The sequence below is a fragment of the Zingiber officinale genome, chromosome 3B (genome assembly GCF_018446385.1).
Source record: "Zingiber officinale cultivar Zhangliang chromosome 3B, Zo_v1.1, whole genome shotgun sequence".
Lineage (NCBI taxonomy): Eukaryota > Viridiplantae > Streptophyta > Magnoliopsida > Zingiberales > Zingiberaceae > Zingiber > Zingiber officinale.
The window spans coordinates 4,864,855-4,882,125 of record NC_055991.1 but is presented as its reverse complement, the minus strand read 5'-3'; the positions used below and the strand labels follow the sequence as shown (position 1 = coordinate 4,882,125).

Below are 17,271 nucleotides of genomic sequence, written 5' to 3'. Positions count from 1 at the left end.
TATAGCCTAATTGCAGTAAGATTCAGGAATTGGCTTGTCTGCTAACCCCTAAGCATACTTTGAAAAAGACCATGAACCCTTACCACCAGATTTAATTTGTTACTTTCTTGATGTTTTTGACATTATTCTTTATCACACCGTGTCCCATGAGTTTTTCAATAAAAATAACTTAGATTATAAATTTCCTTTGAAATATAAAAAAACATATTTGAGAAAACCTAGCTAGTCAATGTAACAGTGGGATGCATTTGGCAGCATTCACATGTCAAAAGTGCATTTAGGAAAAATGTAATTCGAACTAAGGTGCATATTGAGAAAGCAGTTTAGTATTTGGTGATTAGAATCTCATTGTGCTTTACAAAGCAATTCATGCAGAACCTTGACTATGATGTCTTGCTTGGTTTATGCAGGTGTGATACTCGAGGATCCTAGGACTGAGGATCTCAGCCAAGAAATTCGTGGATTTATATTTCATAAAATCCTGGTTTGTCCTTTAGATTTAACACCCTTGAATGATATTTAGATTTCTCAATTATACTTAGATGCTGAGACACTTGTTTCCATAAATTTCCCTCTTCATTTGAAAGGAACGCAAACCAGAATTGGCAACTGAGGTTATGGCTTTTAGGGAATATTTATTGTCATCAACTGTGTCTGAAGCCTTGGAAGTTTGGGAACTTAAGGGTATGGACATATTCGGTTTATTTTTAGTCCATTCAAGCAGTTTGGATTATAACTAATATGTGATTATGTGGGAGTATACTACTATGAATTTTAGCCCCTACTTCTAACTGACCTCTGTCAATCTCTGATGCAGATTTAGGTCACCAAACAGTACAAAGGATTATTCATGCTTCTGACCCCTTGCAATCAATGCAAGAAATCAATCAAAATTTCCCGAGTATAGTCTCTTCATTATCTCGTATGAAGGTGAGGTTTTAAGCATTTGCTATATATATTTGGTAGGCTCATAGCATTCTACGTAGATGAGTTATATCTGTGCTAATTTGTATTTTTTTTGTAGCTTAATGAGTCAATCAAGGATGAAGTACTAGCAAACCAGAGAATGGTTCCCCCTGGAAAGTCTTTAATGGCATTGAATGGTGCCTTGATTAATATTGAAGATATTGATCTATATCAGTAATAGTTTTCTTTCACTATGTTTTTTTAACTGTTAATATTTTGGATTTTTTTTTATTATCAAGGCTGCACATTTCCAAACAGTATGTCATTGTTGTCAAGATTGACTAATATTCATGCTGATTGCCCAAGTTATATTGGTATTGACAAATTATTTGGACCCGAGAAGTATGTTATCTCACAAAGATCATCTTGAAATTTTATAAGGACTCAAAATTTTAGGAAATTATTTGGAAATGAAATGAGTTAGATTCTACTCGAAATTGATTGGAAATGACACAGCAAAAATTGATGAGATAGCTGAAATTCATTGACTTAGGTTCAATTGGACAATTCAATGACTTAGCAAACATTGCTCATCCAAGTTTCAATCCTAGTAAATGCACACAAGAGGGAGATATTCTTCTTTGCTCTCTTGATTTCTAACTTAATTTTCTCAACCTTGACACCAATGAGATTCTCACGATATCATTTAATCTTGTTAATACTTGTAAACAAACACTAGATAGGCCAAACATGTCTTCTATCTCTCAAAATTGACTGGAAGGAAATATTATTGGTTTGGATAAATTTTATAAACCTTCATTCAGATTGATTTAGGTCCCAACAACTATCTATAATGTGAATTATTAAATAATAATTTAATATCAACAAATAGTATTTTTATAATATAATATTATTTAATAAATTTTTTATTACGATCCTTTATTACTTCTAATATTGGTTTATAACATGATCTGTAGAAGTCTGACAAAGCCCAAGTTCGGCGATGGGCTGACATTTCAAGTGTTGGATTTTCGTGAATTTGTTTTTTTTTCTAATATTACCAGTTCTTGTTTTAGATCATTCCATGATATTACAATCTGAATCTGATGGATGCTCCCGGCTCGGTTTCAGGTTAATGGATCTTGTTCAACAAGAGTTATCATTCGCTGATCAGTTCTCTAAACTAAAGGTGATTTATGATAAACAGAATCATGCAACACTATCATAGATAATAGTCTTATATTATTGTTTATTATACTCAATATTGGTTTTTACCTTGTTAATATCCTTTATATCTCTGGTTCTGTTTCATTTTCGTATCTGATTTTACTGCCTTATTATTGTTATCTCTTACCTGCAGTGGCAATTTTATCATTGAAGGAAAAGGGGATATCTGTCATTCCATCAATATCTTTTGTTCAATGTCTCTCTGTCATCTATAAGGTTTTAACAAACCACAAGCTTACAATATGCAGTCAGATCACTGCATATTGCATATGCTATATCTAGACAACCATGCAATGTATACACAATTATTAGTAAGAAATTATTTAAATTAATTTATACATGAAAATATGTCCATAAAAAATAGTTCTTGTGTTTCTATAAAATTTAATTTTGCAAACATCCCAATAGGAAAAACATATAATTCTTGTGAAAGTTAATTTTTTTGTGAAGGTTTATTCATCAATTGAGCCTGTCCTAATCATTATATATTTTACTCTCTTTGGCTAAACCAAGTTATCATTTATTAGTGTTGAGAGTGCAAAAAGTCCAATTCTCTTGGAGGGTGGGGATTGAATCCATTCTTAGTCTTACACTAGTAAGTACTATCCTCTTGGCATGGGTAGGTATTGTGATATCACAATTCACAACACACCTTACCTATAATATACAATGTGAACTGTGCACCATAAAAATTGAGACGATGGCTGGTGCCAAACCTTCTTATAGAACGTTCTTTCTTGAGTTTCTAGATCTTCTGAACTAAATATTTGAGTTCCTCAGCAGAGGGATGATTCAGGCCTCATAAGCTTTCTCCTGGCCTTGTTGCTCCAACAAAAAAATGACAGAACTTGCACCCTGTAATTTAGTTGAACAAGGCAAAGTACTTATCAAACTATATCTAACTTCTGGCTATGACAAGTGAGAATATGGAAGGAAAACCAATTATGTGACTTGCTATAACTTCTGGCCTTGTTTTTGGTTATTGTTTAGACTCACAAATGCATTATCCATGTTCTGTACCTTGTCTAATTAGTTGTTTCAATTAAGGTTTGAAATTTCATTTTGTGTTAAGAGTTTTGGTTCCCGATTAGGAGATTATATCAGTTGTAAGTTCAGTACTATGCTTATGTGCTGACATTGTGGTGCAAGTGGCACTGATGAGGAAGGAGCCGCAAGGAATTCAGAAGAAGGTTTGTTGCTTGCAGAAGACCCTTGTAGCATGTGAATCACCTATCACATCTGTTCTGCTCGCCCACTTGTATACAGGAAGTACCAATTCTTCTTGTGTTCCAGCTGGCAGGCAGGATGACAAATTTTGCCAATGCCAACCAGCACGGAACGAAATTTGAAACTATGGTTCCAACTTCCATGAACTTCTAAAAGTATCTGGTGTGAACCTTGATAACATAGTAAACTAGAATCAAACTTTGAAGGAGCACATATGGTACTTGAGAACCATCTTCAATTCTTTGGAGGAACATATATAGCAAGAGAACTAGAGAAGTATGAGATGTCGGGACATTGTGTTGGCAGGGATAATATGTTGAGATCGTTGATGTCGCTGGGGGATAGTGATTCACTTCGTTCGTGTTGTCAATCGTATGCTTGTCTACAAAAGGTTAATACACATCGACAAATAAAAGAAACAAACATAAAAAACAAAACACACGTACAACACCTCGATTTTATGTGGTTCGAAATCCCCGTTTCTACTCCATGGCTTAGCATCCTAGTGGTATCACCACTTTGCTTTCTCATTATTGGATACCTTTTGGAGGTGGACAAAACCTCTTACACACTTGTTCTTACAAACAACAACAACAACCGGATATAAAGATAAAGATGAAAAATGAATACAACATAAATAACTAATTTACACAAAAATTTTTGCTTTGCTCGCGTTGTAGTTATTTTAGATTGTCGCTTAAGGGTCGGGAATGCAACAACATTTTCCCCTATAACCTCCAAGATTTGACTTTCAAAATCCTCCACGAAATCTTCCTTTATAGGCTTCAGGTTGGGGTTGAAACCCGCCTAACAGTCAACTACTTGCTCCCATTAGTCGATTGCTCTAATCAAGATTCAAATGTTGCCATACTTTGTTAGCCTAATTGTTCCATCCAACTCAACAATAGTCGATTGCTCCTGTCCATCAATTGACTAATGGCGATCATTCGAGTTTCAAATATTCGGTTTGTTCCAACAGTGTCAATAGACTAATCACACTGCAAACCCCCTTAAATTCCGAATTCGTGTTTTAATTATCAATCAATTGTTACTCCACATCAGTGGATTGATATCTCTGTTTCAGCCTTACCAAAGTTGATTTTTTTTTACCTAATATTTGATCAACCTCGACTTGTCAGAACTTCTTTTGCCTAACATTCGGTTAACGTTGACCTGTCGAGACTTCACCCATGCCTAGTATTCAATTAACCTTGACTTATCAGGACTTCACCATTGCCTAGTGTCCGATCAGTCTACCTACTAGGACTTCATCATTGGCAAACATCGAGTCCTCCTTGACTTGTTTAGACTTTCTGTTTCACTCCTAACATCAGGTTCTCCACAACCGACTTCACTACTCGTGCCTAACATCCGATCCTCCATGATCACTTCACTTCCACATGCCTAACATCTATCCTCCATGTCCTGTTAGGATTTCCCTTCACATGCTTAACATCCGGTTCTCTATGATCTGTTGGGACTTCCACCATTGTTAAGTATTCGGTCAACTTGACCCATTTGAACTTCATGTCTTATGCCAAGTGTCCAATCTTCTATGATCCACTTGAATTTCACTTCTCATGCCAAGTGTCTTCAAATATCTAGTCGACCTTGACTTGACTTTTCGCTCAACCATTAAACATCGACACTTAAACGGTCCTGGTCAATTTTGATCCGAGGTCGATTGCACCAACAATCTTTCTCGACAAAAATCTCTCCTTATCCTTGACATTATGTTCTCAACCATCAAATCTATTAATCAAACATTGAAACCCAACTCACTCGAGCTAACTCAAGCTTGGTCAACTTGGACCAAAGGTCGATTGCACCAACATATAATTCTGATGAAGTAAACTAAAATGTACAGGTTATAGAGTGGCCAATGTGAGTCCATGAGATCAGAAGTTTTGCACTCCATTATGGTCTACATAGGGTGCAACTTCCTGAACTATTCTCCTCATTGATCTTATCAAGGAATAGGCATAGCCCAGTTCCACATTTGCATTGAGGCCTGCAAAAGGATTAATGAGCTAATGTCGTGGCTTCTTGATTATGGAATCAAGTGTCCAGCATGCCTAAATTTTTTTAAACACGATCAATGGGAATACCGGGTGACCATGCTAAATGTGTCTCTGCATGCATTCTGGTTTCCAATATGGCTACAGAGGAGAGAGATGCATTTGTAGTTCAGATATCCATTGCGTGTCTGGAAAACCATCAATAAAACACAGGGATCTGTAAAGTCTATCCACCATCTAAGCTTATCATCACTCATAACTGCTTAAGTGCCCTAAAGAACTCAGTTAAAGGTATCCTCTATTACAGAGAAGACGTTCAAAATGTTTGCTTGAATGTTAACTTTTGCTTTTGATGCAATGTATTTTTCATATCTTCCCATCAGAACTGCTCAGGACATTTTTCTTTTAAATTTTCTTCAGCTTCCTTCGAGTGTGATTCAGAAATTATTGTCAGCAACTCCACCTTCTGAATCTAATATATTTCGTGTTGACTTCCGATCTGGATATGTGCACTACCTGAATAATCTAGAAGAGGATGCAATGTACAATCGTTGGCGAAGCAACATTAATGAGGTGCTTCTCTTTTTTATTCCATATGAACAAGGCTAAAATTATTTATTTTCTTATCCCTCTGTTATTTCTTGATGATTACGTTCTTGAACTTGTTTGTTTCTGATTCTGTAGATATTGATGCCAGTCTTCCCTGGTCAGTTTCGTTACATTCGAAAAAATTTGTTCCATGCTGTATATGTATTTGATCCTGCAACTAGCTGTGGTGCTGAGGCATGTAAATACATTCCATTTAATTAAGCACATCTAAACTTGTTTCTTCTTCTCTTTGCATTTTACACTATTTAAATATTTGAAGTCCTGAAATTTCTAATTTGGTGTTTTTAAAAAAAAACTTTTAGATCATCGACATGGTTCTATCTTTATATCAAAGCAGCATTCCAATGAGATTTGGCATTATACTGTATTCCTCGAAACTTGTCAAGGCTATAAACAAAAATGATGGCCATCTTCTTACATCTCTGCACAATGACAAGAGGGCAGAAGATGTTTCAAGCTTTGTAAGTCCTACTTTCATGTACATTATGCAATATCTTTTTGGAATTTGCATTTTGGTACTTGCGGCAAACATCAAAAATCCATTTATCAACTTCTGATAAATGTTATAACTGATATAATGACGATGAATGATTATTGTACCTTTAGATCTAACAACCGTGTGACTTCTGTGCTCAATTTGCCCCATATATTTTTGAATTGAGTTTTCTCCAGATTATTCATTGAGCATGTTGTGGTTACTTTTTTTCACCCTGGTGAATATTTTGGCCGTAACACAAAATTAGCATCCCTTTTGTAACCAGAAGGTGATGAAATGGAGTTCAATTTTCCTCTTGTAAGCAATTTATCAAAAAAAGTTAATCTGCAAATGGCTTTAGATGATGACACAGAATTCTATATGGTTTGGAATTGTATATGGTTTATGCTCTATTCTAGAGAATATGCACTTGAAGCTCTTATAAAATATTTGAAGCTATCATACAGTTTTGGAATGTCTATTATTATAAGCTATTCTAGAGTTTCATATGCATTTGAAGCTCCTTATATTGGCCATGTAAAGATGAGTACCATTTTTACAATTGGAGAAAACAAAGGTAACAAAGATATTCAAAGTTTTTATACACCTTTTGTGTATTAAGTATAGACACCTTTTATGTATCAAATTGAAATCCTTATTAAATTGGTGTCAGTTTTTCAGAGTGCCATTTAAAATCTCCCACTCTTATCAAATGATAGAAAGAGGGATCAGGTGTTCTTTTTTCCACTTTTATTTTGTAAGTCCTAACATTTTGAATTTTCTAAACTAAAGGTCTACCTCTCTGAACTAATCACTCATAAACATTTGAATTCAAAATTCATACTGATTCAAAGATCATTTTGTTATATATATATATATATATATATTCAAATATTTAGTTTTTTGTAATTTTGATTATTGAAAATAATTAGTATTTTATATGTTTAACACCACAATTTGAAATTTCTGTCAAATAGTATGTTTTATAATAATTCGTAGAAGCTAATAGAAAGTCCAGATTAGTACATATTGTCAAACTTTAGTTCAATTAAAAGCTTAATTAAAGAGAGTGAAGAAAAAAAAATTAAATGAGCTAATAAAGGTACAAATAGTGTAGAGAAATCTAGACAGAGTGCAGAAATTTTTCAGTATAAAGATCTGTATGTACACAAGGATATGTTCAAATCTCTCTTTCTTGTTAAAAATATTTTTTGTTTCTTTCTTATACTTGTATGACATGCCTGTTTTCCTTTTTTTTTTTGCACTTACCTTTAGTTCTGACTTTTCAGTTGTTTTTTTTTGCAGATTATACGCTTCTTCCTGTACGTTAAGGAGAACTACGACACTCAGTTGGCTTTTCAGTTTTTGAGCAGTGTATGCCATTCTGGTCCTTTACTGTTAATCATTCTGATGTCATTCTGACTCATTGATCTGCCATGAGTTTATGCTAGAAAAATAATCTCCTAAAATTATAAATGACTCATTGCTTTTGTGCTAGGCTTAAAGTTGTAATTTAACTTTCAATCTGTTTACACCATCCTTCAGGAATATGGACACGTCTCTTCTCGTATTTTTATTTACTAGACTGGGTTCTTAGCCAAAAATGATAGGAACCATCTGAATCATTGTTCACAGTGTTAGTCTGAGCCTCGACTGATTGTCCTCGGCAACAAATTTAGAAATCAGCAGTCAGCACAATTGCTCTAGTTAATTTCATTAGGCTTGGTTCACCGACAGTAAAGATCCATGAGTTTTAAAGTCTAAATCAAAATGAATTGGTTTGAAACATAGCAAAGTTAAGAGTATGCCAAGTAAACATAAAATATTTCTAGGAGCTTTTCATTAGGTGGAACCCTTGTTCATACCCCAAATATTATTCATATCATGGTTGAAATGATTGGCCATTGAAATCAATTTTTATATTTATAATGCCATATCGTAAGTTGCTTTAATTGGGATGATAAAATCTTATATTCTTGTGCTTGTTGAACCATTGCAATTGCATCAAAACCATTGCAACCATTTGAATTTCCTGTTGTTCTTTACACTATCTGCTGGAGCTTTGTTCTTATTTAACTTCGCTTCAGAAATCTTGCAGATTGTTAAACAGCTGGGGTTCAAGGGGAGGAGGGGAGTGGGGAAGGGGTTGGGTTGGGGGGGAGTGAATATTCCTCATAGTTGCCCTAGGTAGCCTCCTATATCTTTATATATGTATTATGACAAAAGGTGAATATTACAAATGGGTTTTTCTACTTCACATTATCACATATTTACACTTCCTTTGCCCATCACACTCCATCAAATTAGTCTGAATAACTACCTTGTTTTATACATATTCTAGACTCTTAATAATTTGGTCAGCAAGTTTCCTAACTGATCGGTAGAACTATCAAAGTGATAATCTCTTTAGAGTGAACTTTCTCGTCCATAAAGGGAACCAATCTTTATTTGCATTATCCTCTCTCGCAACATGGGATTTGAGGTATACACATTGCAACTTGATTGTCACAATGATGAAGGAGCATGTTCTAGTTCAGTCATTAGACTCTTAACCCAAATGAGTTCACATGCTACTAAGGCCATGTATTTGTATTCTGGCCTGACACTCAATCTTGCTACCGCTTTGCTTCTTACTCTTCCAAGAATAAGGTTACGTTCATGAGAATGTGATAGCTAGATGTAGATTGTACATTTGTAAGAGAATCTACTCAATCTATATTAGAGTTTCCCTCGACCTGAAGATGACCTCAATAGCAAAATCAGTTAGCTTTCTTGGACCACCATGTAACTAAAATAGAGTCCTCAAAGCTACCATCCAATGGTTATAACATGGGCTTTCTAGGAATCACATTGAGTGACTGTGAGGTAGACTAGTATTCCTAGATTAGCTAGTGGCTCCTCTTGCCCCTTGCTAAATTTACATTATGATCAATAGGAAGGTCCATAGAATTAGTTCCTAGGTAGCTCACACTTAAAGGCTTCACAGCCATTAAACTCTTGGTAGCTATCCCACTATCTTGGCAATCAGAACATTATATAAATATGATACACACTTGCGGCGATAAGGAAGAGCCTACCTGGCACGAGTCAATTGTCACGGTGTAGGTCAAAGTCAAGACGGTCAACACCAGGGCATAAGCAAGGATCGGCTGCATCCGAGCGGGAAGAGGTTCATCGACCGAGCGGAGGGATCCTTGTCCGATCAGCCATCTGAGTAAACAAGTATAGTTAACCCGGTCGACAGGAAAACAAGCTAAGCGGGCCGGAAGCCCGAGCCGAGCGGGCCACCCGTCTAGCTCGGAGAATGGCGTTGGCATTAAATGCATAATGAATCGATAAAATGATAGGAGAAGGAAACAACGGATAATTAATAAAGGAAAGAGAAAACCAAATAGAACACTCCATCTATCATTAAATGAGAAGAATACAAGATAAAGATGTCCTCTGTCGGTAATCAATATCATTAAACAGGAGAAGATGGAGGGTCACCAGAAAAGGTATAAAAAGGGCATACCAGGTATGAGAAAAGGAAAGAAAAATCTTTATCCTTAGTACTCTAGCGTTTTTTCCTCTCCTGCTTCTAACTTGAGCGTTGGAGGGCCAACGCCAGGACCCCTTCCTTGGTTTGATTTTGTTTTGTAGATAGACGCGAGGTCTTCATCTAGTCAGCAGAATTGTCACCTCCCCGGCTTTCCAGGTTCAAGTCAGCAGAATTGTCACCTCCCCGGCTTTCCAGGTTCACGCCTTTGGACAGGATCAACACCTAATGACAAAAACAATAAGATTGGATTCACTTTGCAATCTCTCATACCTCTCATGCCTGAGTTCTTTAACTCCTTGAGTCACTAATCTCCTTCGAGTCTAGTGCAACAACCTTATGTAGAGAAACACCTCAATCTGAGCCTCAACTCTTTAGTCCACCTAGCTCCTCCTCAAAATCTAGTGCATCAACTTGATGAATGGAAATTCCAAGGCAATGGGCTCCACAATCCCCACAATTACACTTCGATCCACACTCCATGCTTTGAGTTCTAGTTTCTCCAAAGCTTCATCACCATTTGATTCAAGCAATTGAGCCATCAAGCACGTTAAGCTCCCTAAGCTTGCACTACCACTCAATCTATGTTCCATGTCTTCAAGTTGCCTAAGCTTCTCCAAATCTCTATCACTAATCAGCGTAGACCTCTAAGCTATCAGACATGCAATCTTCATGATCACTTAGTCCACAACTCAATCCCATTGGGCCAACAAAATCCACGAGCTTCATGTGCTCTATTAAAATCCATGAACATTTGATGCGTGTAGCATAGACACAAGAAACACCTAACTTAAATTATATTTCCAACGCATCAAAACAAGTTGAGCCCAACTCCATCGAAGAAATGTTTCACCAACATGATATATATATACTTTCTTCTGAGTGAGCAACCTCTATGCCAAGGAAGGACTTAAGATTAACCAATTTATTATTTGGAAGTATTGATGGAGGTAAATCTTTCATTCTACTATCTCAATGGACTCTTCATTAGTGATGATAATATTGGCCATTAGCGAAAAAAGCTTTTAGGTTACCAACACCATAACACCATAAATCTGAGTCTACTCATTTGCTACTGGGCTAACATTAAGCTAATTAACAATACCATCTGTGGAATGCTTAATAGAGAGGATCCATCTGCAACCAACAGTAAATTTTTCTGGAGGAAGCGGAACAAACTCTCAATTGCCATTAGATTGTAGAACTTTCATCTCATTAATCATAACTTTTCAGCACCTTTACGTTGAAAGTGTCTCAGAAACATATTAAGAAATGGACTGTCTGAATAAAAAGGAGATAAAGGTACACTATTTTGTTGATAAAGACTGCAAGAGTACCTTAGCAAAAGACAATGGAAAGTTCCAAACCTTGCTCTGGCTCTATTACCATTTTGAAATCGATTGGCTAACTACTTATCTCAAAAGAAAAGATCAATTTATATGGACCTTTTCATTTTTCATGTGAAACCAATGGGTTTGTAATCTCTTAGCTTCAACACTTGCGATGAGCTTGTTTTTAAAACAAGAGTACACCAAAACAAGAAATCAGCTTCTGATAATTGTGGTAGTCCTGTATCATGGAAAGAAAATGTTTTGGTGTTTTGAATTGGTCCATCTTGGCATGACTCTGCATGATGAGTTTTCCTCTCATATGTGAATCATTGCTCATATGCATTTTGAAGCTTTTGGCTTTTTAATTGATAAAATCAACGTTAAATTTTGCAGTAAGTAGGTACATAATTTGAATCAGGCATCTAATATCTTTAATTCTGTATGCCCTGTTTGCTTCTGTTGATTTTATGGTAAGTTGCTCTGCTGTTAATGATGTATGTTTTGTGAATAGGAACTTCCAATTTATAAACGTGGAAGATTGATTTGTTCATCTACAGGAGTAGTTGTTCTTTATGACTGTACAGTAATTTGACATTTTCCCCCCTTTTTTCCTTTTAAATAGGTTGGCAGGTTCTGGCAGGATGAGGATGTTCTGGGTGAAAAAACTGTTGGAGTGCATGATGTTGAAGGGGCATTTGTTGAAACTCTCATGTACAGTGACTTTGTTATTTCTCACAGAAATCAGTATCTCTAACTTTTATGGTTGTTAGCTGCATCTGATATGCACCTCGTCTCTGCAGATCAAAGACAAAGTCTCCTCAGGATGTATTATTAAAGCTTGAAAAGGAGTCAACTTATAAGGACGAGGTTGAAGGGAGCTCTAATTTTGTTCTTAAACTGGGGTTGTCTAGCCTTGAATGCTGCTTTTTGATGAATGGCCTTGTACATGACGAAGTCAGTGAGGTTAGTCATCATATCACCCTGACAATCTTCTTGTGAATTGAATGATACGACAGTTATTTCAATATGCATCAGTTCAAGGTAGAACTTTATGACTGTTTTACAACTTAAACATTTAGGATACATTTACTTAGCGTGTCTGTAGTTCTTGGTATGATGATCATGATATTGTACTTGTTGGTTCAGTGAAAAATGATCTGGATGGCTTTATGCCTCTATCATTATAAAAAATAAAAAGCTTAAGCTAAATTTTTGTATTTGGATAGTTCTCTGCACTGGGTTCTGTTTATATACATTGGTTGGTTTGACTATGTTTAATTATTTTAATATGCTGTAGAGGTAAGAGAAATCCTTGGGAGATTTCACTAGTTGTTAAGAGTTTCTGGCTAAATTAGCATGGCGCTGATGTTTGTAGCATAAGCTACATAGCATACAATGCTTGAGCTATTTCAATGCAATTAGCCATGCTGAATCCTCAAATCATACTAAAATAAAAACTGGGTTCTTTTGAGCAAGGCTTAGGATATTTTTGCTTGCTGGAGGGTAAAGGAGAGGAGAGGGTGGAGATGGAGAGGAGTGATGAGGTGAAGAGACGGGGAGGGATTCTTCTGGGTTTGTTTACCTTGTTTCCATAGTCTTGGCTCAAAATGGCTATGGAAACAATTGATTGCAACACAGAACAAGACAACACAAGCAAAATTTCCCTTGTCACTCTTGCTGGAGCAGGACGTGTAGGGCTAGGTAGTGCCAATCACAGTTTCAGTTGTCAATGAAAGAGACAATGAGAGTCAATCATAATTGTTTAGGCTATGGGAAGTGGAAGAGGAAAGGAAGAAGGGCTATAAGATGAGATCTAATTGGAAGGGAAACACATACTAACAATAGCATGAAGAATGAAGGACAATGGTGAGAGGTGCTCACCGGGAATTTTTTGGAAACAATAAATGTCTTCATTGCATCATCTTTGGAATTTTTTGCTATATGAAACTAATTCTCATGATTTTTCTGAATTTTTATTCATCTTTATATACATGTAGGAAGCTTCTATAAATGCTATGAATGAAGAACTCCCCAGAATTCAAGAACAAGTCTATTATGGGCATATTAACTCAAAAACAGATGTCTTGGAGAAATTTCTCTCTGAGAATGCTTACCAACGCTATAATTTACAGGTATTGTATTCTTTTTTAAAGCTGTTTTGTTTTTTTACCTTCCCCAAATACTTGGTTTCAAGTTGTAACTGTGAAATTTAGATACTAAACGAAGCTAAGGGTCAGAAAAGGTTTATTTCACTATTCTCATCATATGCTGGGACAAAAGGAATGCTTGAAGATATGAACTACTTGCACTCCCATGGATGTATGCTTTCATTGGATATTTTGTGTTGTTTTAGCTTCTATCACTAGTTAACAAGTATTATCTGATTTAATTTGCAGCTATGGATGATTTGAAGCCTGTGACACATCTTCTTGCCGTTAGCATTACATCAAGAACTGGGATGGAATTGCTGCATGAAGGGATAAAATACTTGGTCATGACTCCTCTTATTTACTATATGACTTTCAGCCCCAGATGTAAATATGTAATTATAAACTTGTTTAGTCCTCACTTCATTCTTACAGATAGAAGGATCTAAAAGGGCCCGGGTTGGCATATTGCTTTATGGAGCCGAGTCTACTTATTCACCTGCTTCTCTTTTTATGAAAATCTTTGACACAACTATATCCTTGTATAGGTCTGTCCTATATCCTCAATTTTATATTTTTTCCCTTGAATACTTTGATATGTAATTCTGACAGACACCTTTGTTGTTTTAGCTACAAGGCAAAAGTCTTAGACTTTTTAGAAGAACTGTGCTCGTTCTACGAGGGCAGATATATGACAGTGCCTTTGCTGGATTCTGAAAATTTTGGCATATTTTCTGATATGGTTCATGAATTAGCTGAAAAATTTGGTCTTCCTTTCGATCACTATAATGCAACATTTTCAGACTTTTCAGTGGCTGAAACAAAGATGCAGAACGAGAAGGTATTGCTACATTAGATTTGACTAGTTAACAAATCAATTATAGTTTTCTTTAATAGGAAAATTGTTCATAACTACTTGCATTATGATGTTTGTAGTTCATCATCAATACTTTTTTAGTTTTTCTGGTCTTCAACAAGCACATTTATAGTTCACTATTACTTAATATGTTGGGGGTTTATATACATGAATAACAATCTCGTTCTGTGCACAAGCAAATTTTTTTGTTCTACTAGTTGACTGACACGTGGAATCAACTTAGACAACTGCAAGATAGCCTAAATATTCAATTGCTCCATTATATCGTATATCTTTTCACTTTCTCTCCATTTTCCATCCAAGTAATCATAGACTAAATATTCAATTGCTCTTTTCCTGTCAACTTGTCAGAGTTCTATGTTTTACTTTTTGTTCATCTCATGATATTCTTCATTGTTTCGCCTTTGAGAGAGAACTCATGGGTAGTCCAATGGATCATGAACTCCCATCCACGCTTTACAGTTCCATTGTCTCTTTTTCTTCTTCCTCTTCTCCACCTCTCAGCAATATTTATTCCTTGAATTGACTACTGCATACAGTGACCCGTTTGATTTGTGTCCTCCTGTATTTCAAAGTCTTTTTCTTTTCTTCCGAGTATATTTAACAAGAATTTACTCTTTTCTTTTTCTTCTCAATTTTTTTGTAGTGGATTTACTCTGTTTCCCAATATATAGTTCCTCTTATATCTTTTAGAGTCAGTTGAAACTCTAATTTCTCTTTCATCTGTAATCCATTCAAAAATTTCCTTCTCTATTTATAGACTTCAAATTCTGTGCCATCTTAAATTTAAGTGGTGTTGTGAGGGATTTATTCTACTCTTCTCAAGAAGAAATTGTTGATATCTTCATCAAGTCACTGAACTTGTTCTTCTATTTTTACATGACAATCTTGGCACGATCAGTTTGTATGCTCCATCTTGAGTAGGTAATGTTAGGATAAAATAGTCTCACATGGCCTATTGGTTTATTAGAAGGAAATTTATTTTAGGCTTCCCTATTCCAAACATAGCTTGAATTCTAAACAAGTGATGAGATTTATGTTTCTGAAGATAAGTAGATAACTTCGTACTGCAATTTCAGAAAATTGCATGGAAAAGGATGTTTTATTCCATAATTCTTAGATAATGTTATGTTTAATATATGGACAACTCTCATTATTGCAAAGTTTGTATCCTGTTGCACTAGATGTTTAAAGGTGGAGATGTTCTCTATTTTTATGATCACCAGATGTTGGGTTTAAGTCTAAGATACCATGATAAATTTAGTATTTAGGTTAGTGAGAACTGAATTAATGAATAGCATAAAGATGAATTTGGAATGAAATATACAAGTTTCCTCTTCTGCATTCTGAAAAGCACGTCCAGCTCTCCAAACTGCCACATAGTTTTTTTTTTTCAAATTAAACTCCATTATATTTTCAAACTAACAAAGTGGTATCTCCTAACTTGAGTGTCCAAAAAGGGAATACACCACACCACAAGCATCAAGAAAAGGTACTGTAAGGAGCTTGATCTTTATTGATTTGTTGAATCTTTTATTAGACCTAATATAGTTCCACATCTTACATATTGTTATATAAGACTAGCAGGCATATGCTATATGCTTCATGTTTGTTGTTGACTTGCAAATTTGATGGTGGTTTAGAAAAACTGTTCCATGCAGGTCAACATGAGCAAAAAATATTGTTTCCCCCACTGACCAACACTTGGAAAGGGTCAATGACAACAAGTAGCAAACCCAACTAGTGTTGGGGTTGTTCTGACCGGAATACTTAGACTAATGAACATACTTTTTATGATTGTTCTTCTATCATTTGCCAGGGAAAGAATATTTAGTGGAACTAGATAATATTTCTTTTTGCTGTAGTACTAACAGTACTAGAAGCCTTCATCAATTTTAACATAAAGCTTGTTTACATCTATTGTTTTGCATTCATTTTGACACGTGCTTGATTTTCCATACCTTGTATTATCTTGGGTTGTTTGTTTCAGTGGTGTGGTGGCTATGAACCTATATTTGCAATCAAGATCTTATATTGATGCAATGATTATGTACTAGAGCACATGACTTGCATTCAGTGCATGTGATGCACTTCCTGTCGACAATAAGGCTTGAAAGATAAATTGAAGTTTAAGCTAAATATTTTTCTGTTTCCTTATTGGATAAAGTTGTGCTCACAGGACTCTAATTGCTATTGAATGAAATTGTTACTTTTTATTCTTGTGTGTTTATCTGAATTTTTGCTGGTGTATCCTGATTTACCTTAAAATATTCAGGTCTCAGGTCTTTTGTGTGGGCAATTAGGTCTTCAGTATGGTTCTAATGCTGTGATTACAAATGGAAGGGTGAGCTATATTGATTCTTAATTTTTCTGCATTAATTCTTCTAAATCATTCTACTAAATCTTATGTTTCAGATATTTATTCTTAAAGAAGGGAGCCTCTTTCTGAGTGACGACTTGAGCCTTCTAGAGTCTGTAGAATTTGAGAGAAGAACTAAATACATCTATGAGATTATTGAGAAAGTGGAATGGGTGGATATTGACCCTGATTACCTAACTAGGTAAATTTGCTATACTTTATAGTTATTCTGTAGGTGCTTAAACTCATTATGTGGATATAATAGCTTTTAATCATGTGTGTGATCTGAGTGTGTTTGTTGATCAGATGATTTTTTTCCCCAACAAAATTGAGGCTTATATCATGTGTGCATGCTCCCAAATTTATATTTTTTCAAATTTTCTTTTCAATGTGTTTCTTTTACTTGGATTTCAAATTGGTGTTTCCATTTATTTATATATTTATTTTCAATGTTCTGTGTTCTTATAGTTGACCGAACCTAAACTGCTGAGTCTCATGGCATCCTATTATTGTTTCATTTATTTATTTGATTTCCATCCAGAGATAATTCTTTGAAT

At 35.3% G+C, this 17,271-nt stretch overlaps 1 protein-coding gene across 1 annotated transcript in view; it reads left to right on the top strand.

Moving 5' to 3' along the window:
- LOC122055621 (UDP-glucose:glycoprotein glucosyltransferase-like) overlaps positions 1–17,271 on the top strand; it is a 34,907-nt gene that overhangs the window by 3,596 nt on the left and 14,040 nt on the right. The window contains exons 5-22 of the mRNA XM_042617143.1: positions 411–484; positions 588–684; positions 818–930; positions 1,025–1,140; positions 2,038–2,095; positions 5,799–5,951; positions 6,063–6,161; positions 6,290–6,448; positions 7,768–7,836; positions 11,954–12,042; positions 12,132–12,294; positions 13,329–13,463; positions 13,545–13,650; positions 13,728–13,822; positions 13,914–14,026; positions 14,109–14,319; positions 16,631–16,699; positions 16,771–16,916. Coding sequence (XP_042473077.1) covers positions 411–484; positions 588–684; positions 818–930; positions 1,025–1,140; positions 2,038–2,095; positions 5,799–5,951; positions 6,063–6,161; positions 6,290–6,448; positions 7,768–7,836; positions 11,954–12,042; positions 12,132–12,294; positions 13,329–13,463; positions 13,545–13,650; positions 13,728–13,822; positions 13,914–14,026; positions 14,109–14,319; positions 16,631–16,699; positions 16,771–16,916 — 2,065 coding nt within the window. The remainder of the gene's footprint in view (positions 1–410; positions 485–587; positions 685–817; positions 931–1,024; positions 1,141–2,037; positions 2,096–5,798; positions 5,952–6,062; positions 6,162–6,289; positions 6,449–7,767; positions 7,837–11,953; positions 12,043–12,131; positions 12,295–13,328; positions 13,464–13,544; positions 13,651–13,727; positions 13,823–13,913; positions 14,027–14,108; positions 14,320–16,630; positions 16,700–16,770; positions 16,917–17,271) is intronic.